Source organism: Verruconis gallopava, assembly GCF_000836295.1.
Source record: "Verruconis gallopava strain CBS 43764 unplaced genomic scaffold supercont1.31, whole genome shotgun sequence".
Taxonomy (NCBI): Eukaryota; Fungi; Ascomycota; class Dothideomycetes; order Venturiales; family Sympoventuriaceae; genus Verruconis; species Verruconis gallopava.
Window position 1 is genome coordinate 33,254 of NW_015622167.1, and position 25,340 is coordinate 58,593.

A 25,340-nucleotide genomic window follows, 5' to 3' on the forward strand; every position below is an offset into this window, starting at 1 on the left:
GGAAAAGACGGTGGGAAAAGACGGTGGGAAAAGACGGTGGGAAAAGACGGTGGGAAAAGACGGTGGGAAAAGACGGTGGGAAAAGACGGTGGGAAGAGGCGGTGAGAGAGGGGGTGGGCAACACTAGCCAATCATTCGGATGCGCAGCACGAACCCTGCATATTGTACGGAACACATCCGGGAAGCAGGAACCTATGTACAGTTTTCCAATTCAGGGAAGTAAAAATACAGAGCTGGGCTCGAATGGAGTCTCGGGGGACTCCAGTTTTCCTCATCCTATGACCGTACGTGACATATAATTACCAGTGATTTAACTTATATCCACAAGAGTTCAGTGCGATAAGTGATTCAATTTTTTGATCTAAATTCGTCAATCGCAGAGACCCAAAGCAAATGGGACGTCGAGATCGTTCCAAGCATGTCACAGGTCATCTATAACATAAAACAAAACATGTCAGATGCTAAAAAAACAACACGCCAAACTAGCAGGCGTGGATCTACGCGTCAAAGTTCATCTCTATGATCTATCATGATTTACTATGCATCATACATCATCCATCATCTAATGCGTCTGATCTGTCCAAACTCTCATCTTAGGATTGTATGTTCTGTGTATTTCTTCCCAATTCCCATTTTCCCACCTTCTGCGGCATGTCACCTCAACGCTGAGATTTCCCTCACCTGAATATGCGACTTCGACACCATGCACTCGTTGCGACTCCGGTAACGTCGGCGGTGATATCTCTTCTTGCGACGGCATACAAACGACCTGGTAAACTTCATTTACGCACAATTCCTGCTCAGTGCCGTCTTCAATACGCATCACCTCGCGAGCAACAGAGGCCGCTACGGTCGCATCCCAAATGCCCTCGGTGTGGAGGGTGGCCTCGAGCAGCTGTATTGCATACAGTCGGAGTCTACGGACGCGGCATTTTATAGCAGTATAGTACACTGCTGGAATCCAACCGATGTCGATGATCGAGCCTCTCTCGTCTCCAGGAAATTGATTGATCCCCAATTGCGCGTGCCATCCGGCCACAATTGTCCACATTTTGGTCGCATATTCCATGATCGCGAAAAACTGAGGCGTCAGAGCATCATAGACCGTTTCAAGGTGCGGATACTGACATGCCTCCGTAATGATAATGGCCATTGCGTAATACATGCGCAATATAATGACGCCAGCTTTACTTTTCGGAGGCAGTGACGAGATTTTGTCAACGACGTATACATTGAATGCTTCCCACCAGGAATTTATTTCAGTCTGTAATGCCTTTTTTTCGCAAAGCAGCGCAGCTTGAGCCTGCTGTGAGAGGTGTTCCTTCCTGCTCACATTGCCGATCTCGAGAGCCCGAAAGAGAAGCTTATCGAGCAGCTCTTTGGCTTCCTCGATAGACAAGAATTTTGGCCGAGTCTCCGAGGCAATTCGACGATTCAGAATGAAACCTGGATCAAAATTTCTGTATCCGAGCAGAGCGACCTGCAGTGAAAGCTTCAAGAAGGCTTCGTATATGAGTTGGGATGTGTAGTCGTTGACGACTGCTCTGAAGCCGTCTCCGTCCAAATCGTGCTCGAATTGCTCTATCAATTTCAAACCACTGGACAAATGTGATACTGCAGCGGCATAATGTTTCTGGATTAATTCCAGACACACGAATAGTATACATGTAATCAATGTGACCCTTCGTGACGATACAGTCTGGTCGTGGAAGTGCGGTTCGAGACAACGTATTGCTTTACTGTACGCCTTCAAGGTGAATAGTTCATCTACCGGGGCTACACCAGGTAATTGCAGTAGCTCCTTTTTGTGGGCAGACGTCAGTGCCAGAACTCCGTGCCACACCGGTGGCTCGCTGTAGCAAACCTGAAGCAGGAAAGACGTCCAAAATTCAGATAAAAATGCACCCGTGAGCTTCCTGGACGTGATTTCCTGGAACCAGGACATCAAATTAGATTCTTCTTCCAATCTTGAAACCATCGGGATAACTGGAGGGATGGAATAAAAAATGCATTCGTAGCCTTTTGTGGTTGGAAGCTGGTTAGAGAAGTCTTGAACGCGCCTCGCTTGAACAATCTGGCTCAATTCTTCTTGGGCTGTACGAGTTGAAGATGACTCAGTTCCTGGCAACTTCAACGGTCCAGGATTGGGCTGGAATGTCTTCACATAAGAGTTGGATTCCTTTCGCGATATGCGGACCTTGGGCCGTACATTGTCGGTACAGTGCGGAGAAATAGACTGCGTAATTTGAGCGGCTACACTGCTAGTACCTCCTCCCCAGATCCCATAGCCTTCACATGAACGGCCCGATTTGATGCATCGATTGCATGCAGGGCGAGCTTCATCGCATTTGACCTTACGAACTCTATGGTTTCTGTCAGCCACCAACGCTACGCGTGAGATAAGGCTCTACCTACTTGCAGGTGCGACAAGCTGTTTTCACCTTTGGCGCATTTCTCCCTGAAGCCTGCTTGACAGCCTTCGTTTGAGTAGCGTTTCGTTGAGAGTGTGTCATTTTTGGACAATTGTCCCCCTAAGTGAGAATATCCCGTTGAAACTACGTTCCTGGAGAGAAAGACAAGCCTCCGGTCGGAAATCTATCGCCTCCATTCGAGGAATGCATGGCAGCTGATCGAAGGAGCGCATTCGACGACATCGCTGGTGTCATGACGAGAGGACAGTGGATGCATAGTTGCGCAAGGGTGGACGAAGCCCATTGGTTGGCTCGGACTCTGCAGGTTCTGATTGGTCGAAATCGAGCTGAACAGTTTCGGTTTCGTCGGCGGAATCATTGACGTACCGCGATGAGCAACTGTTGGAATACACGGTCCCACAGACCGACCAAAAACGAAAATGGTAATATCGGATCCCAAGTTAATGTTATCCGCCCTCAAATTGCGACAATGCTAGTCCGAGCAGCCAGTCAGCGATGAGCTTTTCCGAGGTTTTTTCAGAGCATGCCCTACAAGGCTGGTGACCACAGCCTTGCGACGTCGCTGGTGGTTGACAGCCAGTTTCCATTGCATCGTCCGTATACTAGACGAGAAATCAAGTATAAGTATGTGCAGCATTTTGTCCATGTACAGCTGCACGATCAGCACTCATCATTTCAACTGGCTGTTAAAGATCTCCGATCCGGCTGAGAACAGGAACGTTGCGAATTAAAGAACCAACCATTGTCAACGCCCAAATGGTGTCAACATCCTTCCCAGAATACGGTGCAACGACAGAAGCCTCGTCTGTCGCCAAGGCTTTTTCCGACTCTGTCAAAGGCCGCACGATCATCATCACGGGCGTAAACAAGCTCGGAATCGGATTTTCGACAGCGACAGCTTTCGCCTCGCAATCTCCACGTTCCGTAATCCTTGCCGGAAGGTCCCAAGCTAAGCTTCACGAATGTCTGGAGAGCCTCGAGTCTGATTACCCTGGCGTAGACTTTCGCCTCTTGGTTCTCGACTTGAGTTCCCAGAGGTCCGTCAGGAAGGCCGCGGCAGAAGTCCTCTCATGGAACAACATTCCCACAATCGACATTGTGGTTAACAACGCAGGCGTCATGTTACTTCCGGAACGCACGCTCAGTGAAGATGGAGTCGAGATGCATTTTGCCACCAATCACCTCGGACACTTCCTTTTCACCAATCTGCTAATGCCCAAGATACTCGCTTCGGCGAAGACCTCGCCTGTTGGACGTACTCGTATCGTTAATGTTAGCAGCCTGGCAAGCATAACTTCCGGTCTCCGCGCAAGCGACATCAACTTTGAAAAGCGAGTGTCGCAACTTCCGGAGAGCGAAAAGCCCAACATCGCATTGATGAAAATGTCCGGTTTGGCTGCAGATGAAGAAATGACTTACATTCCGATGGCGGCATATGGGCAGAGCAAGTGCGCCAACAGCCTCTACACTGTAGGCCTTAACAAACGACTACACGAGAAATACGGTGTCACCAGCATCGTCCTGCACCCCGGAGAAATCGAGTCTGAGCTTCAGAGGCACGTGGATCGAGATTGGATTCAGAAGGCTCACAAGGCAATGAATATCGTGCCGAAGACATTGCAACAGGGAGCTAGTACAACCATGGTGGCAGCGCTGGATCCCAAGTTGGGGACACTGAGTAGAGATGAGTATGGATTGTATTTAAGCGACTGCCAGATTGGAAAAGTCCCAGCGTACGCGATCGACTCGGCTAAGGCTGAAAAGTTGTGGGACATAAGTGAAAGCTTGGTAGGAGAAAAATTTGCTTGGTAGAACACAAGAGATTTGAGCCATCGCAAGTGCCGCACTTGCGTAATTACCGGCATCAAAGTCACGCAGCACCTGGATGCGTTGCATGTTTTTTCAAGAAGTTAAATAGTTCGCGACCAATCTGTACACAGGAATCTTGTCCAACCTCAAATGATAAAGCCTTCTGCCGTTCCTGCTCCATCAACAACCAATCCTTCTTTCTCACCTTAGAGGACAGTCATAAGAATACGACCAACATACCGAGCTAACACTAAGCTGATGATGTATGCTGACCAAACCTAGTTTGCGGTGAGCCGGGGCATTTTACTCACGGCAATCGATGAAACAACGGCTTGATCCTTCTCTGCTTTTCCCTCCAAAAAATACGTTCCAGTAGTGGGAAGCAAAGTGGGGATCTTCAGCTGGGCATTGGACATCGCTTCAGCCAGGCTCTCAATCGCCTTCTTATTACGTTCCTGGAGTCGCTTTTGCGCAGCATTCGCGCCTTTCGCGGTCGCCATGTCGCTTGAGCCGATAGTGAGCTGTGTCGCTTCTTTGCTGATCTGCGTAGCCACTTCATGCAGTTTGGACTTCAGGGCGCCGAGCTCTCGAACGCACTCGCGCACTTTGGACGATTCCGCCTGTGCGTGCTTCTGGAGCAAGGCGATTTCCACCGTCAGCTGGTCTGCTCGGCCAATGTCTTTCTGAATGCGAGATCGGGTCGCTTCTTCAGACTTGAGCGTACTCTTCAACCGCTGCAGCCGACTCTCGAGAGAACTTTTCTCGGTGGTTAATTCGACAATTCGGCGATCAGCCTCAAGAACTCTGGCCTCCGTGGTTGATATTCTCGATCGCAAGTCCCGTATATGATCTTTGACAGTGTCATATTCGACTGCTTTGGCACTGATTATTGGTCAGCGGTGGCATTGTGGCCTCAATTCACAAGCACTCACGTGCCGTAGCCAGCTCCTCCAGCAGTCAGAACAAGAGATGCCCCACCAGTTACTGGAGCCAAGAGTATGCCCGATATGGCCATGAGCTGGCGGTTTTAGCGCGCTTGCTGTGGTCATTAAGAATCAATCTACTTACTCCACCACCCCAAGCTTTTTCTTTCTTTCGCCGGGCTCGCTGTTGCGCTTTCTCCAGGTCCGCGTTCAAAGAATCCAACTGACTTCGTTGGATTGACAGTTCCGAACGCAAGGTCGATGCTTCATCTGTCTTGGTCTGGATGCTTTGATCTTTCTCAGCGATCTCCTTCTCTGTCTCTCGGATGAGCTTCAGGCTCTCCTTCTTGTCTTTGAGCGCCTTGGATTTCAAGTTTGCACTCTCTTGTTTTGCTTCTGTCAAGTCTCTCCGCTTGGTGGCTATTTCTTGCTCAATGTCCATCAAAGAGCTTTGGAAAGCCATACTTCCACCCATAGCCGAACTGATCTTAGCTTCAGCCTTCTCAAGACTGTATACTATGCTGCCAACATGCGATTCAAGCCATTTCATTTGGGGTTGTAGGTTTTTCAATTCTTTCCCCGCGTGCTTATTTATATCTTCTAGTAGCCCGCTAACTTCGACATTGACATATTCGAGCTCTTGGCTACTCTGATGTAAAGCCTTGCGAATTTCCTGTACTTCTGTGCCGATTTCGTTCTTTGCGTTGCTCTGCACGGTACATAGGGATGATTTGGAGCCAAGTAAAGACAGGTTTATCTCTTCAACCTTGGAAATGAGATCTTCCATTGTTTTTCGTGACCACGTTGAGCTACAGGCTTTTCGCAACAGAGAAGTTTGACTCCCAGGATATATGTCGAGAGATCATAAAGCCACATCGAAGACACGAGCACAACATCGCTTAATATTCTTGGCCTTTCGCATCACCGTGAGCAATCCATGAGCAAAAGTTTGACTCGATTCTCAATTCTGACGCATGAGCTCAGTGCCTCAAGCGGATCAATCAGGCTGCCAAGGCTCTTAATCGCTTGTATTGGCAGCCGAGCTGCATGACGGAAAATGCCGCACAAATAAACAGGCTGTGTCAGATATGTGCCCTACCGGTCAAAGGTGTGTGGCTGGTCCAGAACTCGAGATGGGTGAATTGTGCCCGTCATCTGAGCTCAAGAAATACCTTTAAAGGAAAGTTACCGGACCATTTAGGGTTAGTTGATATTCAGCTTGAACTATATTCCTTCATGCCCCTCGTCCATAACATTGAGCCGAGTTGCCCTCGAAAGGATTGATTCAGCCAATGGAACACTCTGAGCAAGCCGCCTTACATGGGGGCTATCCCAGTATTTAGCCTTCTACCACAGCGCTGCATTGAAAATGTCCTCCCCAAAACTAGTTCCTTCTCGTCCCGACTCAAAGACTTCAGTGTTACCAAAGTGACAATGGATCGCGGTGAAGACCAACGAAGTGAGACCGACGAGCCATTGCCAGCCTATACACCTTCTGATAGTGCCGCCCAATATGATCAAGATACCGATGACGAGTATAACACAGATGGTGGCACGGGCTCCTCTCGCGGTAGGTACGCAAAGCAAGTTCAGAGAGCCTGCCGTAGAGCATTGCGAGAAGTAAAGAAGGACAACATTCTTGCAAATAGCGATTGGGCCGAGCCACTTGAGGCTGCTCCGACTGCTATATCCGTAATGGCTTTTTTGATCAAGACTGCAGCAGACAAGAAAGTTGCTGGCCTTGAGGTGAAGAGCACAAAGATCATGAATGAGCAAGGAACATTGCAGGTCGGAACGCTACCGTAAGAATCCTCTGCGCAGCACTTGAAGTCTCTCATGCTTACCACCAGAGCCAAAGATCTAAGTATTTCCACACAAATCTTATGCACTGCAGTGACATCGGACGTTTGGCTTTTTTGGATGCACAGAAACGAATGCACAAGATCAGCGTCGTGGCAAGGTCCATGATGAAAGATGGTGGGCGTCTCAGCTACATTGTTGAGCTCCTTGAGAACGAGGAAGATGCCAAAGATAACTTAAAGCCAGAAATGGAGCTCTTGAAAAAGCAGGCAGCGGACTGCTCCAAAGAATGCGAGGAGATTCAAAAGAAGTTTGAGTATTGGTACTACGTGATCAACCACCTAAGCGCAAACGCGCTGGAAAACATCGGTAAGTAGCATTGGAATACCCGGCTTCCTTCTATAGCGTAACGGCATTTTTCACAAGCACAGAGGCTGATACCTTCTAGCTGTGATCCATAAAGACGGGGAGGTCGTGGCTAATTCCCGCCATGATGCGAAGCAAAGTCAGAAAGCGTATAGCATTGAACAACAAGCGATTCTTAAGTCAATCGAAGCACTAAAGGCAGGGATATCTCAAGCAGCCCAGAAGGTTCTGAAGGCAGAAAAGGAGGTGCAAAGATTGAACAATTTGCCTCCCCTGCCGGAGCCCGATCCCTACAGTGAATTGCTGATGGCCCAACAGCTAGCTCCAGAAGAGCCGTACATTCAACGCCGTAAGTGTCCCTTGGCTTCAAGTTGAGTCACAGCCATATGTCACTAATACGTCAAAGAGAGAGGTTTCTTATACGATCTTAGTAGTGCTCTATTTGGAATGTCAAAGAAACAATATCATGAAGATGAAGATGCTCGTGACGCTCACTACTTGAAACAGCACGAGCGACAGAGAAAAATCATTGAAGAAGCTAGAGATGAGCGCCGAAGAATGAAGAAGCAAGCTAAAGATGAACGAAATGCAGCGCGCAACGAGTTGGCCAGGCTCGAAGACGAATTGGAAAGAAAACAGCTCGAACTTGCAAACAAAAGAGACCGGCTGTCTGAAGCGCAGAAGAATCTTGCTAAAGCCAGTGCAGATTTGGAACGACTGGACCGACAAGAACTAGAATTGGTAAAGCAGCACCATTAATGCGGCCGGGACTTCGTAGGGCATGCTGACCGTTCCTAGAAAGATATTCTGGCTATCCTTCAAAGGTCTACCAACGAACTTGGCCAGTTGAAGGCGCAACTAGGCCGTCTGGTCACCTTCTTTTCGATGATGGAAAACAACATTTCCAAGAACACGATGCAGGAAGTCGATGACTTCCTCGAGGTGCTCAATCGCAACATCAAGATGCAAGACGACAAAGTTGAGTCCATCCGGCTCAGAAGCACCAGCAAGAGAGTCAGTGGCTCCCTGTGCTTGTTTCGACATGATTTCTGACAAGAAGTCTGCAGAAAATTCTTTCTTCCGCGATGCAAATTCAGGGACAGGTATCAGCGATTGCAGATGTTTCATCCGCTTACGTTCTGATCTCCGAGAACTACATTCGCAAGGCCATCGATAAGATGGAGAATCTGGCGACCATCGAGGACAGCAAGTGGAACGAAGCCCGGAAAGAGTTCACGGCTTGGTGCAATGAGGCAGTGAGAGGCATCAACGGCATCACTCGAGAGGCGAGCGCGAAGATGGGTCCGAATATGCAAAAACGGGTTGGCCTACTTCAGACCCTAGCCATTGAAGCAGCTGAGGACAGCAACGAAGATTGATGAAGCGATCTATGCATGTGAGTCTCTCAAGCTATAGTCCGTATTTATCAATATATTGTTGTATTTCTTTTCTTAGAAGATATTGCTTGGCTCGATGTAGTACATGTTTCATGCAGAAAATGCTCGAGAAGGTTCAGCCTAATACCGCCGGCAGGCATGAACACTTGTCGAGCGCAGTTCTCTCGACTCATTCGTCCATTTTTCCTTTGGGGCACAAAAAAAGCGTTGGTGTCCTAGATCGCAGCCTGTGAACTTCGTCTCTCAAGAACTTCCATATATGCCTTCACCGGAGTAAGCTCCCGCATCCCAGAGTATTCTTGAAATTCGCATGCTTTGAACCAGTTTCTGGACAATTATGAAATGCAATAAACCACTTTATAGTCCTCTAAGTATAACATTTGGTCAAGTCGCTAAGGCAATGCTGTTTTCAGATTCGCCGACGTCATGAATACTGCCTAGCGTCACAAGTGTGCTACGCAATGTATTGTACATCACGCCAGGTTCGATCTTCTCAAAGAAAAAGAAAAAAAAATTGGAATTGTGCCAAGAGTAAGCCTGTTTGGACAAGCAATAGCATCTCAATTGTGGCTTTCAAATCACACTCTTTTTTGTTTTATTGTAACCTTCTAGTTAAGCGGAAAGGGCTTGGTGACGCCAATATCATGTACATGACAGCACTAAGATGCATTTCCCGCTTTTCCACACTCCCAACAGATCAAAGTAAGCACAGCAATGGCAACCACGGCTTTGATACTTCTGCGGAAGTGTGTATGCGTCTCTGATGGCCGAATTGTTCCGAGCATCCTCTGCATCCAGGAGTGATCATTCAGAGGGAAAACATATCTCTAGAGAGAAAGCTAAATAAAGACGAGTTGTACAGTTCAACGGCTTTGGAACATAGAAAACTCACTCTCCAAACCAGGTGAGGTCGACAACATAGGAACCCGAGTACATTCTCAACTCGAAACAGTGTACTTGCCAAATCCAAGAAATGGGTGTATCTTCCCCCTTGCGGCAACAAATCCTATGCCGCGCTTCTCTCAGGAAAATTGTCCAGGGAAGATTATTTCCTCCACAGGCTGCTAGTGCCCTTTCATCTGAAAGTCGGACACCGCATTCTCGGGAAAATCGGCCTGAAGACGCATCGAAAAGGTCCCGGACCCAGCGATTCGTTAGCGCCAAAAGGTAATTCGCGCAGCGCGCGGCGGCACTTGTTACCCGGCGAATGGGCGATGCGACGTCGATCAGAAGCGAGCATAAAGCCGATTTGCCTGCTGTGGGTGCGCGCACAAGGTCGCGTTGCTTGATGTTGCTTTGCGTGAATCATGGCGTCTTCGCAGGCTCAGACCGATATGACCAAGTCAGCAGTGACGAACGACGAAATGGAGAATCTCAAGAACGAGAAGCAGCGCGGACACGAGCATGGGGACCAGAATGATGCGACGGGCAAAACCTTTGCCATCGACGATACGGAGATTCCAAAGGGTTACTATACAAGTGTATATTTCCTTGGCTCTATGTTTGCAATAGGACTCAGCGTCAGCTGCGGCGTGGCTGGATTTTCATTCATTGCCCCCCTGCTCTCCATTATCAATGAAGACATCGGTCCAAGCCCTGATCTGACCTGGGTCGCCTTGACCTACACGCTGACAGGTGCCGTTGGACTGATGATAGTTGGGCGTCTTACTGGTATAGCATGTTAAGAATGCAAAAGACACCGAACTAACTGCCATCAGACATCTTCGGGCGTCGATGGTTCTTCATAATTGGGTCTGCTTTGGCACTACTAGGAAGCATTGTCTGTGCAGTAGCGCCCAATATTCCTGGTACGGCGCGTAGTCCCTGGCATATTTATCGTTTAGACCTAATGGTATTCAGCAATGATAGCAGGTGAAACCCTCATCGGCCTGGGCTCGTCAGCTCAGCTCTCCTTCGTTTTCGCCGTCGGAGAGCTGGTACCAATGAAGCATCGTGTTTTGGCGAATGGATACTGTTATTTATGGCTTATTCTGCCCAATGCTTTCGGCCCTCCCATCGGATATGCCTTTGCCTATGAATCTAGCGTTGGCTGGAGGGGAACCTTTTACGTCCTGACGGCGATGAACTTTCTCTGCACCGCGGCCTGGTACGGAATTTCCCCTACAGGCCTCGATGAACTTTAAAAGCTGACACGGCCAGGTATTTTTGTTACTATCCACCAAGCTTTGGGATGAAGCATGGAGCTGGAAAGAAGCTCGAGTACCTCAAAAACTTTGACTATGTCGGCACTTTCATGGCGACTCTCGGTTTGCTGCTGTTTCTCATGGGACTCTCCTGGGGCGGTTCGCAGTATGAATGGAAAAGCGCACACGTCATCTCAACTATTGTCGTGGGATTTCTCCTGCTCGCAGGTTTCTTCTTATACGAAGCATATGTACCGCTGAAAGAGTTAGTCCATTGCTGCGCACCTGCACGTTTCTCGCTAATTCAGCAAAAGGCCACTCTTGCCAATGCACATCCTCCGCAACCGTGGATGGTTTCTCAACATCCTGATTTGGTCGATTGGGGCGAGCGTGTACTACGCGTTCGCCATCATCTGGCCATCCATGGTCAACACACTTTACGCCGACGGGCGCAAGATGTGGGCTGGATGGGCGTCCGCGGTCGTCGGAGCCGGGATCACTCTGGGAGAGATATTGGCTGGCTTTGGCACCAAAAGGAAGATGCACTGGGTAATTCGCTTCTGCTTTTTCTCTGGCGGTGCGCTGCTCGCGGCGATGGCCACGTGCACCCCCGACACACCAACCCGAGCCATCGTGCTCCTTCTCCTAGGCACGACATTCATTGGCGCGAACGAGTGCTTGACCTCGACGTGTGCAACCATCGCGATCGACGACCAGAGAGAGATCGGAACCGCTCTGGGTATCGGTGGCTCGTCTAGATCGTTTGTTTCCACACTTTGCGGAACGATATACACCGTCGTTCTAAACAACCGGCTAGCTGAGACCATCCCGCAGCAGGTTCCCAAGGCCCTTACAGATGCGGGACTTCCAGCTTCATCAACAGGCGCCTTCTTGGCTGCATATGCGAGTGGCGATTTCTCCTCAGTGCAAGGGCTGACACCAGAGATCCTTGCCGTTGGAGCAAGCGCGTATAAGGTCGCCTCTTCTGATGCGTACCGCACCGTCTTCCTTACCACGATTGCTTTCAGCGGGGTCGGCGTTATATTGACTTGGTTCTTGCCCAGCGTTGACGAAAAGCTGACTGGTGAAGTCACCGTTACGCTTCATAGCAAGAATGATGAGGAGAACCTCAATGGAGAAGCCATTCGCAAAGAGTGAAATTCCTTTTTAGGATATTCATGTTGGTGTTCTGAAGGCAAGTTATCTTGCTACCGATGACAATAACAATGTGTTTGAACTAGCCCATTGCGCTGTGTGGATGATCAGATGTTATTTGTTGAGATACGTTGTAATGCCAAAGGGTAAAAAGAGCGTACATGGTTGAGACTAGGGAGCTGGATGATTCAGCATAGGGCAATTCGATCATATACTGTTGCCGAGAACCTGCAAACTGGTTTCTCAGTGATAATGAAGAAGCATCGAATTGAGTGCTGCGGGAGTGCTTTGACCGCTGTTTACACAAGCGCGTAACTGTGCCTGACTCAACATGAAGTCTTTCAAGCCGCCTGAGAGCCCCTTTTTGTTAATCCATGTACGTGCTCTGCGACACGCGTAAACCAGGACCAAGGAAACGCAGTTCTATCTTACGTCTGTTAAAAAAGAAGCCGCTCTTGAGAGCGCCTTCAGAAACTTTGGCTCGCATTCGAATCGTTTCTCTCCAAGATATCCGGCAGACTTCGAGTTCGGAACGATCTTTTTGAGGGAATTACGGGACTGTCTCCGGATGCAGACGATCAGGACGTGGGAGATACTCAGTGCTTGTTTTGGGTGAAATTCAACACATCAAATTTGGCATCTTGCCCTAGTGATCCCCAACAGGCGATCATGATGCGGGACGTCTTAAATCCAGATGCTCCAGCTTTCCGGGTCGGCTCAAAGAGGGCTGCTTGGCAGGAAGACAGTCGTGACTTTAAATAGACATCTCTGGCATAAATATCTAAACCCAGGATGATCGCCGAACGTTCTCTAACCATGCTTTTTTCCCCTTTGCAAATCCATGACTCAAGAAAGTTGCTCGCCCAGAAACACCATGCGTAAGACCGTATCAGCACATTCCAAAAACCAGCGCCCCTGCGTCCGCATCGATTGTTGTCAACAAACGCGATTAGATGTCCCCTGTTGTGACACATACATGTCGGTGGCAAGTGCTATACCATGGGTATGGCACTGCTGCTCGATACAGGGACGCTGGCCGTCTGCGGCAGGATCCCATATCTCCCAAACACCTTCTGGTCCACACTGACATAGTGCGGTATCCTGCCCAACAAGTTCAACTTCGCCTCAATCCATCTGAGCACCTTCTCAGGCGGCGCCAAAAACTTGATATACCCCAGGCCCCACAGGTAACCGATCAGCGCGCCGGCCAGGTGGCCCAGCAGACTGGTCGCGGGGATGACGTGCAGCGTCGACAGGAAAGAGGTAAGCAAGATGATGAGTATGGGCAGGGCGGCTGTGGGGATGCGGTACGTCTGGGGCAAGTTGAGAAAGGCGGGCGGCGCGATGTAGGGCTGCGTCTTGGATTGCTGGACGATGGAGGAAGCGAGCAGAAGGAAGACCCATATGCTGGCGCCGAGTATGGGGGTGTGGATGCCGAAAATGTAGGCGATCAGCAGGTAGATCGCTGCTGGGAATGTGGCAAATGCTGCAAATATTCCTGTTAGCTGTCGCGTTTCCGACGGTGCTGCTGACGTTTCGAGATGGGTGAGACGTACGGCCTGTGAACATGACAATCGTGACGAGCGTGCCATGTTCGGATTCAAAGCGTTCCAACAGCGGCGTCAGGGCGAGTAGGTTCGCCAGCGTATGTATCAGGCCTGAGCACCATCTGTGTTAGACTCTGGCTTGGCCCTTTGCGCGCAGCAACGTGAGCCACGGAGAGACGTACCCAGATGCAAGAAGGGATAGGTGTTCAATCGATGCACTGCGCTGCCGTCAGCATCCGCCCTCTCGCCAGACCAAGGCAATCATCCCAGCAACGTACTGGATCCGGAGAAGACGGCCTCGGGCGCAAGCGACGCCCAGTTCTGGAAGCCATGGCTTATGCCGGCGACCCAGAAAGCCACGATCAAGATGCATATGAGACGGGTGCAGAGCGGTAGGCGAAGAATGTAGCTCCGTATCCGCTGTGGGTTCATTTGCGGGAAGGATGATGCCATTGTGGACGAGCTGGAGGCGTCAAAGCGGTTGTTGAGTAGATCCAAGCCTTCTGCGCGCCGTTTCACGCCATGCGCCGCCTCTCTCTCTCTCTCTGGCGGATGCGTTTGGAAGTCGCAGAGGGAGGTGGCCGGACAGGAAGCGAAACCAAGACTGCAGCAAACCGCAGGCTCGACGATGCAGGAGATGTGCTGGAGGAGGCTGGGAGGACGATTTGCTGTCGCGCGACCTCCGCCGGCGACGTCCGCAGATGGAATGTGTGAGATCACCAGGGGCCCGCACTCCAGCCGTGCTCGTGCTTCTGGTTCGTTAGCGGCCAGGTGGTTTCACCTCGCTCTCGACACCGAACGTGTAAATCGAATCTGTCAGGATCAGGATCAGCATTTCCGCGACTCCCTCAAGCGATGACTCGGTGACGCGGCTCCCTCGCTCTCTCTCTCTTTTTCTCTCTCCTTTCCCGGCTCCATGGCTGCGCTCTGTACGTAGACGACTCCAACGAGCCTCTCCCCGTCCCCTTCACACTCTAAACAGCGCTTCCCATGGCTGCACACTTGGCTTATTCTTTCTGTAGCAAACATCATCCTCGCCCTGCGGCAGGATCAGAAGATTCTGCGCGCGGTGCCGGCACTGTCGACCATCTTGACCGTCATAGGCATCGGGTGGCTCTGCCTTCTCCCCTTGAACGAGTATTCGCGCCGGACGTACGTGAGCGAGAACGCGCTGCTTCCGGGCCAGGTCCACACGTATTTTGGCGGTTCAGAGCACAATGTGTTCCGGGCGTACAGGCACGAGGTTGCCGCCCTCGAGCATGTTCCTGATGCCGAGCGAGTGGCGCGCACACGGGACATCTTCAAGAGCCAGGGCCTCAAGGTGGCGACGCAGCAGTACAACTACACGGCTGGCGGCGGCAGCATAAAGGCCGGAGAGAACGTGTACGCGGTGCTGCGGGGCCCCCGGGCGGACGCAACGGAGGCGATGGTGCTCATCGGCGCGTGGAGAAACATGAAGGGCGACGTCAACTACAGCGGCGTGGCTCTGGTGCTCACGCTGGCGCGCTACTTCTCGCGCTGGTCGCTGTGGTCGAAGGACATCATCTTCCTCATCACGGGCGACAGCACGGCCGGCTCGCAGGCCTGGGTGGATGCCTACCACGACGCGCACAACCCCGTCTTCGTCGCGCCTCTGCCCCTGAAGAGCGGCGCGCTGCAAGGCGCCGTCGCCCTCGACTACCCGGCCGGACCGTGGGGCCACCGCTTCGACAAGCTGCACGTCGTGTACGACGGCATCAACGGGCAGCTGCCGAACCTGGACCTGTTCAACACGGCCGTCAACATAGCGAGCGGGCAGATGGGCATCCAATGCACGCTCCAGCGCATGTGGGACCACGACGACTCGTACGCGGCGCGTCTGCAGACGATGCTGCGCGGCATGCTGAACCAGGGCCTCGGCCACGCAACCGGCCCGCACAGCAGCTTCATCCCGTACCACGTCGACGCGATCACGCTGCAGACCGTCGGCGACGGCTGGCACGACGAGATGAGCCTCGGCAGGACGGTCGAGGGCCTGTTCCGAAGCCTGAACAACCTGCTCGAGCACCTGCACCAGAGCTTCTTCTTCTACCTGCTTATGCACTCGAACCGCTTCGTCAGCATCGGCACCTACCTGCCCAGCGCCATGCTCGTCGCCGGCAGCTTCACCATCATGAGCATAGCGCTCTGGGTCCAGAGCGGCCGGCCCGCCGCCCCTTCGTCCGCGCCGCCCGCGTCGTCCTCGCCGACGGGGGCGTCCACCCCGGCCGAGAAGGCGCCGCTCGTCGCCGCTCCCGCCAAGAACGGGCACGGCCCTACGCCCGCCGCCGCACAACTCTCCGTGTCGGAGCGCCACCTCTTCCTCCCCATGATCCTCCTCACCGCCTTCCACTTTCTGGGCCTACTCCCGCTGTACGCCTTCAACCACCTGCCGCTGTCCGCGCTCGAGCGCGCGTTCGGCGTCTTCGCCGTCGTCACCCTGCCCCTCCCGTACCTCGTGGCCGCCGCGCTCCCCCGCCTGCTGCGCCGTCCCTCCGCCCAGGAGCTCACGCTGCTGCAGTGCTTCGCCCTCATGCTGACCGGCCTGTTCCTGTCCGCGCTCGCCACGCTCAACTTCAGCCTCAGCCTTATCGTGGGCCTGCTCAGCGCGCCCTTCTCCTTCGTGCGCCCGCTTCCCACGGCCCGCCGCCCCTCCAGCCTGCCTCGCAACCTGGTCCAGGTCCTCGCCCTGACGGCGCTGTCGCCGCCCGTCGTCATCGCCGCCGCCGCCTCGCTCTCAGGCATCGACGGCCTGGCCCTCGGCGACGTGCTCAACATGGCCATGACAGGCTGGTGGATCCACGGCTTATGGACCAGCCTGGTCGTCTGGCTCGTATGGTGGCCGTCGTGGTTTGCCGTCAGCTTCCTCGTCGGATGCGGTTTGTTCGCGTAGTCGGAATGCACAACTCCCTCCCGCACAACGTGTGCCCGGCCGGGAGAAAAGAGAAGGGAATGAAAAAGGGGGGAGAAAAGAAAAGAAAAGAAGAAGAAGAACCAAAAAAATAAGGCGTAAACACATTCATCCGGCGTCCCTACCTAGACTCGAGTAGAAACTTGAGAGAAATGTTAAGGATTCGTGGTGCAACGATTTGAGAAACTGAATAGTTAGATACCACCAAAAAAAAATTAATTTTTTTTAATATTTTTTTTTTTTAAAAAAAAAATGGAACAAGACCAAAAAAAAAGGTGGCAAAAAAGTTGGGCGGGAAAAAAAAAGGAAACGAACCATACACATTGTCATGTTCTACGCCAGATCTCACGAACCGAGAGATGGAAGGAGAATCCTATGTACTTGTGCAACAGCCAAAACAGCGCAGAGTTTCATCATCTCAGTCTTTGGAAGCGTATCCCAGCACAAAGAGAGAGATGCACACAAACACAAAAACACACACACACACACACACACTCACATAACAATATAAAGAAAAAGTTTCACTCTTCGTCCTCTTTTTTTTATTTATTCGGTTTCCCCCGTCCCTCTCTGTCTCTCTCTGCAACCGGCTTTTTTTTTCTCTTGATCATACACATACACACATGGTACATCCCTAAATGCGTCTATGCCTTGGCGGCGGCCTGTTTAGCCATGGTGTTGAGAGCGCTGCCGTTCTTGAACCACTCGATCTGACCCTCGTTGAAGGTGTGGCTGAGCTTGATGTCAAAAGGCTTGCCGCCATCAGCGGGGTGGACGCGCAGGGTGATAGGCTTGCCGACAGCGAGTTCTGTGCACAGAAGGTCGACCTTGTCGTCTGGGTTGATTCTGTCGTAGTCTTCCGGGTTGGTGAAGGTGAGTGGCAGCATACCCTGCTTCTTCAGGTTCGTCTCGTGCTGGTTTTGTCCAAAGTCAGTCCGTCATTCGCCTTCGTCGAACGGAGGATCAAAGGGGAAAGGTGAGACTTACAATACGAGCGAACGACCTGGTGATGATGGCCAAACCGCCGAGATGTCTTGGTTCAAGAGCAGCGTGTTCACGGGATGAACCTTCGCCGTAGTTCCAGTCACCGATGACCACCCACTTGATGCCCTTCTGCTTGTAGTCGCGGGCGGTAGCTGGGACGGGGCCCCATTCGCCGGTGATCTGGTTCTTGACCTTGTTCGCCTCGCCGTTGGCCGCGTTGACGGCACCGATGAGCATGTTGTTCGAGATGTTGTCAAGATGGCCACGGTACTTCAGCCAAGGACCGGCCACTGTCGTGCATGTCAGTCACTAGGGTTGAGCAAAGAAGAGCCGCATCGGGTATCAAAACTCACTTGAGATGTGGTCCGTGGTCGTCTTGCCCTTAGCCTTGATCAGGATGGGAATGTTGAGCGCATCCTTGCCATCCCAGGGCTCGAACTTCTCCAGAATCTGCAGTCGGTCCGACGTAGGCGAGACCTTGACTTGAACGGACTCTCTGTCAGCCGGTGGGGCCTGGTACGTGTTTTCGCCGGCATCGTAACCGTTCTTGGGAAGGCCGTCACCCGACGGTTCCTTGAGCTTGAACTCCTTGCCGTCCTTGTCCTTCAGGGTGTCGGTGAGCGGGTTGAAGGTGAGTTTGCCAGCGATGCTCATGGCCACGACGAGATCAGGCGAGGTGACGAAGGCGTGTGTGGCCGGGTTTGCGTCGTTACGGCCGGTGAAGTTGCGGTTGTAGGAGGAGATGATCGAGTTTGGTTCACCCTTCTTGACATCTTTGCGGTCCCACTGGCCTACAAAACGTTGGGCTGTCAGTCGACAATGACAAAGTTTCGATGCGACACGCGGGAGGAGTACGTACCGATGCAAGGACCACAGGCGTTGGCGAGGACCATGCCGCCGAACTCTTCAAAGGTCTTCATCTGACCGTCACGCTCGATGGTGGCACGAATCTGCTCGGAGCCTGGGGTGACGGTGAAGATGGCCTTTGACTTGAGGCCGTGCTCCATGGCATCCGTGGCGATGGAAGCAGCGCGAGACATGTCCTCGTACGAAGAGTTGGTGCAAGAACCGATCAGACCGACCTTGAGCTCCTCTGGCCAGCCATTCTCCTTGACCGCGTCCTTGAACTTGGAGATTGGAGTGGCAAGATCCGGGGTGAAGGGGCCGTTGATGTGTGGCTCGAGCGTGTTCAAGTCGATCTCGATGAGCTGGTCATATTCGGCGCCTTCGTCCTCGTGGAGTTCGGCAGCGTACTCGCGAGCGAGGTCACCGATGGCCTTGCGCTTGGTGGCAACGAGGTAGTCGTACATTCTGTCGTTGAATGGGAAGAGCGAAGTTGTAGCACCGATTTCAGCACCCTGTTTGCACAGTTAGGACCGCCGTACTCTTTTTTCAAGCGAGCTTGCGACCGGAGGGCCAGAGCATCTGGATTGAATCTTGGCGAGGGCGCCGTCGCTCCGATTCCAGTCGCAAGACAAAGTCAAAAAGGCAAGGAAAAATTCTTGATTACCATGTTGCAGATCGTTCTGTTCCGTCGTTAGCGCTCAGTTCGAGTAGAGTCGGCAGAGTTGGGAAACATACCCCATGCCAGTTGCAGACAGCGATTCGGTGCCCGGGCCGAAGTATTCAACAATGGCACCGGTGCCACCCTTGACGGTCAGGATACCGGCGACCTTGAGGATGATGTCTACGGAAACGGTAAGCATGGCGGCGAGTGGGACGACGAGAAGACTGTCCAAGGCTTACCCTTCGGCGCGGTCCAGCCCGAGAGCTTGCCGGTCAGCTTGACACCAATGTACTTGGGGGCCTTCAGCTCCCAGGGCAGGTTCGCCATGACGTCGACGGCGTCGGCACCACCGACGCCGATGGCGACCATGCCCAGACCACCGGCATTGGGCGTGTGCGAGTCGGTGCCGATGAGCAGGCCACCGGGGAAGGCGTAGTTCTCCAGGATGATCTGGTGGATGATGCCCGAGCCGGGCCGCCAGAAGCCGATGTTGTACTTTGCGCACGAGCTGGACAGGAAGTCGTACACCTCCCTGTTGATCTCCTTGGCCCGGGCCAGATCCTGGGGGCCGCCAACCTGGGCCTCGATCAGGTGGTCGCAGTGGACGGTGGTGGGCGTGGCCACGGACGGCATGCCGGCCGACATGAACTGCAGGATGGCCATCTGGGCCGTGGCGTCCTGGCAGGCCACGCGGTCCGGACGCAGCTTGAGGTAGGAGACGCCCCGCTCGATGTCCTGCTCGTGCGGGTTGTCCAAGTGCGAGTAGAGGATCTTCTCGCCGTATGTGAGGGGCCTGTTCAGCCTGCTGCGCACGACCTGCAGGTTCTCGTACATCTTCTTGTAGTTGATGTAGTGGCCCTTCTCCCAGTTGTTCATCTCGACCTTCCTGTCGAGCTTGGAGGTGTCGACGACGCTTGCGAAGCCGCGGCGGCCAAGCTGGACGACGGGTCAGCTGCGGGCGAGACCGAGGAGGCCGTGCCGGGCGCACGGAGGCGAGAGACGATGGCGCTGGCGAGCAATGGGCGGAAGCCGCTGGCCACGACAGCTGCGGACCAGCTGGCTTCCACCCCACTGCAGCGAGCGAGGACTGGGCAGGACGGGAGGGACACATACCAGGCGCCTGGAGGCGAGCCTTGATGTCGAGGACAGCATTGTGATGGCCGCTCGAACGGGGGCACGATGGAGCGGAGTGGAGAGGGGCGATTTGGAGAAGAAAAAGAATGAGAAGAGGAAGAGGAAGAAGAAGCAAGAAGAAGCGCGGATGGAGAGCTGGTTGCAGGCCGACGTCAAGGTCGATCGCCGGCCGCTGGAGCCAGAGCAACGCAGCAGCTGGTCGCGCAGCGCCTGGCCCGAGCGCCGTTCCCGAGGCCTGCGCACAGCTCGACCACGAGAGCTTTTCCCGGTTGCCGGCCTCGCTCAGCCGAGTCGCTTTGCCTGCACCCTCGCGTCCGTCCTGACGTTGGCCGCCAGCGCCAGGCGGTTCGCCCGGCCCTGCGCATTCAGCCTCAATTGCAATGGCGGGCGTCCCATTCGTCTTCTGGCGCGCCGGCCGCGATGCCCATGTGCGGGCAGCCGCTTGCGCAACCCGGCCCTGCCCACTAATCACGCGCCCGTGATTGGTCCAGCCCGTCTGCCTCTGGTGCTGTCGCCCGCTCGCCCGCGGGAGAAGCGAACGAGGGAAAAAAATTTCTCGTCGCTCGGATGTGGACGGCCGTCGCTCGCCTTTCCTTCAGCCTCATGCTCGCCAGCTAGCTCGGCTCCGTCGCCTGCCCAAGCGCAGCCGTGTGTCCCCCAAGGCGCCGGCACGTGCCTGTGCCAAAGCCGCGGCCAATCGTTGCGTCGCCTTTACCAACCCTCCTGCGGCCGGCGTCGGGTCACGTGCGCCGCGCCTGTTCATTCGCCGGAAACGAGTTCGGCATCTGGCTGCGTTGTGCCCAGGAGACGACGGAGCGTGCCGCGCGCCATGGCGAGTCCGCTCACTGCTCGGCCAGACGGACGCCGTGTCCTTCGCCCAGGCCAATAACTAACGTGCAAGCTGGAGACCCCGTTGGCGTCGCCAGCTCGTGCTTCCCTCTGCGCATGGCTGGGCGTGGGCGTTTGAGAAGCGACTACTACGACTACGCGGATCCAAGCATCATCTCTGCCTATCAGCAACGGCCCATCCTCCAAATCTTGCCTCCCCGCCTGGAGCGAGCCAGGCGGCCAGCTTCACCCGGCCGAGCCTGATCCCAACGGGACGATGCCAAGCCAGAGTGATTGCAGCCGTCTCCGAGCGTGCAAATTGCCGATCATACAAGTATATGCTGTACTGCCCGGCAAAGCGACCTCTTCGCCCCGTCCTGCCACTTCGCCGTGAACAAGCTTCTCAAGGCCGTCTGCCAAACGTGGGCCACGTCGTATAGAAATTGCAGCCTGAAGCGTGCGCCAACCGCAGACACATCGAGAGCGTCCTTGCGTCATGTCTCGAGAGAACTGTCGTGGGCCACCGACTCTACACATTCCTCAGGTGCAGCTTGGCTCCTGCACCCGGCTGAGGCTACAGACGTCCTGAATAGCCGCTCTTTGTGACCGCGAAGGACGAGTTGAAATGGACGAGGACTGCGCAGCCTTTGCATCGTGATGCTCTACCAAGGTCGAATTCATGCGCACAACGCCCGTATCTTTCCGTAGGAGCCAAGCACAGCTGCTCGAAGGGTCAATTCATTCACTATCATCGTCTTTTCCACCTGATGCCCATTGTAGCGATGTGAGTGGGCGTGTGTGTGTGTGTGGCCTGTCCAATGGCCGCTCTCCATGTTTCAGATCCACAAAAATTTCACGATCCACAAGAGCCGCTCGAACTAGCAAACTCAAAGAAACCCAAGAAAAAATATGAAAAGAAACGGCCCCACGACAAACAACCAAACAAACGTATCCCTTTCTCTTACTCTTTCTCTCTGCGTCTCCCCCCTTCCACACTGCAACTTCCTCCCAGAGCCGGTATAAACCGAGAACGTGCCAAGAGGTGGGGAAAAAAAAAGGTTCGAAACAAAAACAGGCCACCCCACGCTTCCCTCACCTCTGGCTCAACACGCCTCCAGACGCCGATAAACCCAGCGACGAAGAAGAAGAAAAAGAAAGAAAGATGCCCGCCATCCGTGGCTCGGACTCCAAGAAGAAGACGCGGCGCATGACCCGCGGCCTGGACGAGATCGTCGCAGACCTGGCCGACCCGGCCCACCTCGCCCGGTACCAGCAGTACAAAGGCGACGCGTCGGACCTGCCCGGCGGCGGCCTGCACTACTGCGTCGAGTGCGCCAAGTGGTTCGACACGGCGTCCAACCTGGCCGCGCACGGCAAGGGAAAGGTGCACAAGCGGCGCCTGAAGGAGCTCAAGGAGATGGCCGAGGGCAGAGGCCCGCCCAGCCAGAGGGAGGCCGAGGAGGCCGCCGGGCTGGGCGTCGACAACGGGGTCATGACGAGGAAGCAGAGGGACGGCATGGACGTCGACGACGGCAAGGGCGGCTGAGAGCCGCCTGAGCGACCGGTCGAACGAACCAGGCTACAGAACCCGCGCGGCTTCGGGCCGGCCGCTCTCAGTGCGCCAGGAGACAATACAGATCGCCTTCAAGCCGGAAGAACGAGAAGGCGCCCGCCTCACCTGCAGTCACAAGAGGGCGTCGGGACTCACACGCGCACTTGCCGACCTGACACGCTACACGCGATGATGACCCCTAGGGGGGGCGGGCGAGATGCATCTTGGACGCCCGCCCCCTCTGCCGTTGAACAAGGCAGCGGCACATGCGAACCACCTTGGGTCGCGAAGTTGAACCGGAGATCAAGCCGTTGTGTGGATCAAACGAAAGAGATGGGCACTAAATCGCCTACAGTGGTGTGACCCCAGATCTAGTTCTGCAATGTCATTTCTCTCAAGTTTTCTCCCCTTGCGTAGAAGTCTTCACTTTGTCTTTACTTTACTCCCTCACTCCCCACCCATTTACTCTCTTGACCACCCTCGGCCTTCGCTTTCATCCCCACGTCTTCCACAGCAACGTGTGCCCGCTGGTCTAGTTCTAACGGCCGAACCCCGTGCTCTTCATTCTTGCCAACGAACTTGCCCTCCGCAGTATTGCAGGTGACCTGTCATTCACCAGATCGCCAAGGAGACACGACGCTCGCGTCAACGAAGAGGCGCTTCCGTACTCGCTGCCCAGATTGCCGCCGTCGCCGACAGGACTGCGCCGGAAGCTGGTGAGTACGCTGGAGGAGGAGTCTTCACGACGAGGCCTTGCCGTGATGCGCTCGGGTCCTAGGCTTGCAAGCAAGGAGCCATGCCTTTTGGGCGAGGCTTCTGGAGAAATGGAAGAGTGCGAAGACGGATTTTCCGCGACGCAGCGCACGTCGGTTGTGCTCATCTGGTCGTCTCCTGCATAGAAGGAAAATGGTCGCCGGACGCGCCCAAGAGACGGCTCGTTCTCCGTGTTTGTGCACACCTGGTCCGCGCCATGACGCACAGTCAACGACTTGGACGAGCGTATAGTGAGACCGTCTTCGCTGCTACGCTCGCTGAGTGGCGTCGACGGGCGTCGATTTCTCAGTGAGCGATGCTGCAGGACGGTAAGGTCCAGATGGCCCGCTATGCATGCCTCGAGTAATCGAATCGCCTCGCCGAGGTTTACACCGGGAGCATTCGCCGCCATCAGTTTAGCGACGCGATGAATCGCCTGCTTGTCGAGCTCCTGCTGGTCGATCTCGTCCTGTAGTGCGTCGCCTCCGGTGGAACTGAAATCGTCGTCCGAGAGGGAGATCTTAGCCGGAGAGCCTGACGTGGACGGTGCAGCGCTAGTCACCTCGCTCTTCTTTCTCCAGTGACGAGGTATGTCTACATCGGCCAGTGACAGCCCTCGCATTCTGGACGGTGGGCGTTCGGGCAGGCAGTTCAGGCTGAGGAATGAGTGGTTTGCCTTGATCGACTTCGAGAGCTGTTTCATCTCGTCCGATGGCGTCGTGGGGCGTATGACTGCGTGCCAATATCAGCTTCAGCTTGTGGCGATGAAGAGACATCAAGCCTTACTTTCAAACTTTGGCCGCTCGATACTACCACCTGGTGACTTCCTGCCTCTCCACTCCGCACTAACTCGACCCTTCTCACTGCTCCATCTCTCCCTTCCATTGTCCTTTCTTCTCACTAGACTCTGCTGCCTAGCCAATGTCACCTGCCCCAGCCCAGTCTTCCCTTCAGCGATCATGATCTCCAGCCTCTTCACCTCAGCTCTGTACATCTCCTCTTCTTCCTTCCACATCCTGCGCTCGTCTTCCAGGGTATCTACATTCTCGTCGTGCTGCCGACTGAGCGCTTCCATCTTCACCAAGAGCAGGCCGTTCTCAGCTTTCAATCTCATATAGCCCTCCAAAACGCGGAGCACTGCACTGTTCTGTTCAGCGCCGAGAGGCTTGAACGTGTCCCTCATGAGCCCGCTATGTAAGGAATCAATTGCTTGCTCAAGCGATACGTGGTGCCGTACATCCTGACGAGGCTCAACGTCGGTGAAGTAATTCGGCTCCTTGGCCTTCCCGTAGTTAGCGACCAGGTATTGACTCGCGCGCTGAACCAGCTTTGGCCGTTTCGCGCTCGCTCTCTTCAGGTCGGGCATGGATTTTGCATTCGTAAGGGTCAAGTCAAGGTTTGGCCGTGTGCTCGTTCCTTTGCCGTCCTGCAAGGCTGCGTCAGTTGGTCCTGACTGTGGAGTCAGCGAGCGAGGAAGGGGTCGAGGCGACGGCAAGACGCGCCGCTTAGAGTCGTTCATCACGTTGTTCTTCACAGCTTTGTGCTGAGTCACGGTAGGTTGGGAATGAGCAGGAGCCAGTGTTGAGACAGGTGAAGGTGACAGAAAAATATGTGATTGTAAACTATCCAGCTGCCGTAACGGTCGCTACACAAATTGCAGTCACGATGGGCAGTAACAACCCACCAAAGTCATTATTGCAGCACGCCAACATTGTGGACGCGTAGTTAATCAACAGCATCAAGAAGATGGATTCTCAGTCGTGTCAGCACCGAATAAGGGCGCTTTCAAGCTCTGTTGTCATTCGAGAGCTAACTTCGTTTGCGAAGAGAAGTCAAGAAATATATCCGATTCTTCATACACAGCGATCCCATGGCGTCAGAGGGTCGCGTGCTTGGTAATGAAAGGGACGTTGTTCTCGGCACGTTAGTTCTCTGAGAACTTCCTTCAGACACTAGACACGGGGCAGGTCGTAGCGCTGTACACACATATGCCGTTTTGTCACGACGGATTCCAATCACAAGCTTCGAAGCGCACAAGGCGTTAGCACGAGACGTGTGGTGGTGGAAGGGATGAGTTGCA

At 53.9% G+C, this 25,340-nt stretch overlaps 8 protein-coding genes across 8 annotated transcripts; 3 read left to right on the forward strand and 5 right to left on the reverse strand.

The window, feature by feature from the left end:
* Positions 1-465: 465 nt before the first annotated feature.
* PV09_07592 (uncharacterized protein) lies at positions 466-2,652 on the reverse strand. The gene is made up of 2 exons (XM_016361375.1): positions 2,416-2,652; positions 466-2,363 (listed from the first exon to the last, which is right to left on the reverse strand). The coding sequence occupies exons 1-2, from the start codon at positions 2,511-2,513 to the stop codon at positions 563-565; spliced, it is 1,899 nt and encodes a 632-aa protein (XP_016210701.1). The 5' UTR covers positions 2,514-2,652; the 3' UTR covers positions 466-562.
* A 1,867-nt stretch (positions 2,653-4,519) lies between these two features.
* Positions 4,520-5,951, reverse strand: PV09_07593 (uncharacterized protein; the record flags this gene model as incomplete). The annotated part of the gene is made up of 3 exons (XM_016361376.1): positions 4,520-5,123; positions 5,174-5,259; positions 5,310-5,951. The coding sequence occupies 3 exons, from the start codon at positions 5,949-5,951 to the stop codon at positions 4,520-4,522; spliced, it is 1,332 nt and encodes a 443-aa protein (XP_016210702.1).
* A 647-nt stretch (positions 5,952-6,598) lies between these two features.
* PV09_07594 (uncharacterized protein) lies at positions 6,599-8,709 on the forward strand (the record flags this gene model as incomplete). Its single annotated transcript, XM_016361377.1, has 6 exons — positions 6,599-6,966; positions 7,059-7,333; positions 7,413-7,679; positions 7,737-8,071; positions 8,129-8,344; positions 8,398-8,709. 6 exons carry the CDS (start codon positions 6,599-6,601, stop codon positions 8,707-8,709), a joined length of 1,773 nt encoding a protein of 590 aa, XP_016210703.1.
* Positions 8,710-12,506: 3,797 nt separating this feature from the next.
* On the reverse strand, positions 12,507-14,273 carry PV09_07595 (uncharacterized protein). The gene is made up of 4 exons (XM_016361378.1): positions 13,852-14,273; positions 13,756-13,791; positions 13,583-13,684; positions 12,507-13,512 (listed from the first exon to the last, which is right to left on the reverse strand). Exons 1-4 carry the CDS (start codon positions 14,024-14,026, stop codon positions 13,019-13,021), a joined length of 807 nt encoding a protein of 268 aa, XP_016210704.1. The 5' UTR covers positions 14,027-14,273; the 3' UTR covers positions 12,507-13,018.
* Positions 14,274-14,346: 73 nt separating this feature from the next.
* Positions 14,347-17,108, forward strand: PV09_07596 (uncharacterized protein). The gene is made up of 2 exons (XM_016361379.1): positions 14,347-14,502; positions 14,596-17,108. The coding sequence occupies exons 1-2, from the start codon at positions 14,490-14,492 to the stop codon at positions 16,482-16,484; spliced, it is 1,902 nt and encodes a 633-aa protein (XP_016210705.1). The 5' UTR covers positions 14,347-14,489; the 3' UTR covers positions 16,485-17,108.
* Positions 16,760-20,326, reverse strand: PV09_07597 (aconitate hydratase, mitochondrial). The gene is made up of 8 exons (XM_016361380.1): positions 20,107-20,326; positions 19,233-19,929; positions 19,068-19,173; positions 18,997-19,012; positions 18,346-18,844; positions 17,840-18,277; positions 17,490-17,776; positions 16,760-17,416 (listed from the first exon to the last, which is right to left on the reverse strand). The coding sequence occupies exons 1-8, from the start codon at positions 20,143-20,145 to the stop codon at positions 17,147-17,149; spliced, it is 2,352 nt and encodes a 783-aa protein (XP_016210706.1). The 5' UTR covers positions 20,146-20,326; the 3' UTR covers positions 16,760-17,146.
* Positions 20,327-21,407: 1,081 nt separating this feature from the next.
* On the forward strand, positions 21,408-23,181 carry PV09_07598 (uncharacterized protein). Its single transcript, XM_016361381.1, has 2 exons — positions 21,408-22,013; positions 22,074-23,181. The coding sequence occupies exon 2, from the start codon at positions 22,118-22,120 to the stop codon at positions 22,499-22,501; it is 384 nt and encodes a 127-aa protein (XP_016210707.1). The 5' UTR covers positions 21,408-22,013; positions 22,074-22,117; the 3' UTR covers positions 22,502-23,181.
* Positions 23,046-24,626, reverse strand: PV09_07599 (uncharacterized protein; the record flags this gene model as incomplete). The annotated part of the gene is made up of 2 exons (XM_016361382.1): positions 23,046-23,992; positions 24,047-24,626. The coding sequence occupies 2 exons, from the start codon at positions 24,624-24,626 to the stop codon at positions 23,046-23,048; spliced, it is 1,527 nt and encodes a 508-aa protein (XP_016210708.1).
* Between the last annotated feature and the right edge of the window lie 714 nt (positions 24,627-25,340).

Coding starts and splice junctions, on each gene's coding strand:
- PV09_07598 (XM_016361381.1), top strand. CDS start 22,118: ATGCCCGCCATCCGTGGCTCGGACTCCAAGAAGAAGACGCGGCGCATG.
- PV09_07597 (XM_016361380.1), bottom strand. CDS start 20,145: ATGCTGTCCTCGACATCAAGGCTCGCCTCCAGGCGCCTG. Junction 19,930..20,106: donor GGCTCGCCTCCAGGCGCCTG/GTATGTGTCCCT, acceptor CCCGTCGTCCAG/CTTGGCCGCCGCGGCTTCGC. Junction 17,417..17,489: donor CCAGGTCGTTCGCTCGTATT/GTAAGTCTCACC, acceptor GGACAAAACCAG/CACGAGACGAACCTGAAGAA.
- PV09_07592 (XM_016361375.1), bottom strand. CDS start 2,513: ATGACACACTCTCAACGAAACGCTACTCAAACGAAGGCTGTCAAGCAG. Junction 2,364..2,415: donor ACAGCTTGTCGCACCTGCAA/GTAGGTAGAGCC, acceptor CAGAAACCATAG/AGTTCGTAAGGTCAAATGCG.
- PV09_07595 (XM_016361378.1), bottom strand. CDS start 14,026: ATGGCATCATCCTTCCCGCAAATGAACCCACAGCGGATACGGAGCTAC. Junction 13,685..13,755: donor CTATCCCTTCTTGCATCTGG/GTACGTCTCTCC, acceptor GATGGTGCTCAG/GCCTGATACATACGCTGGCG. Junction 13,513..13,582: donor GATTGTCATGTTCACAGGCC/GTACGTCTCACC, acceptor GAATATTTGCAG/CATTTGCCACATTCCCAGCA.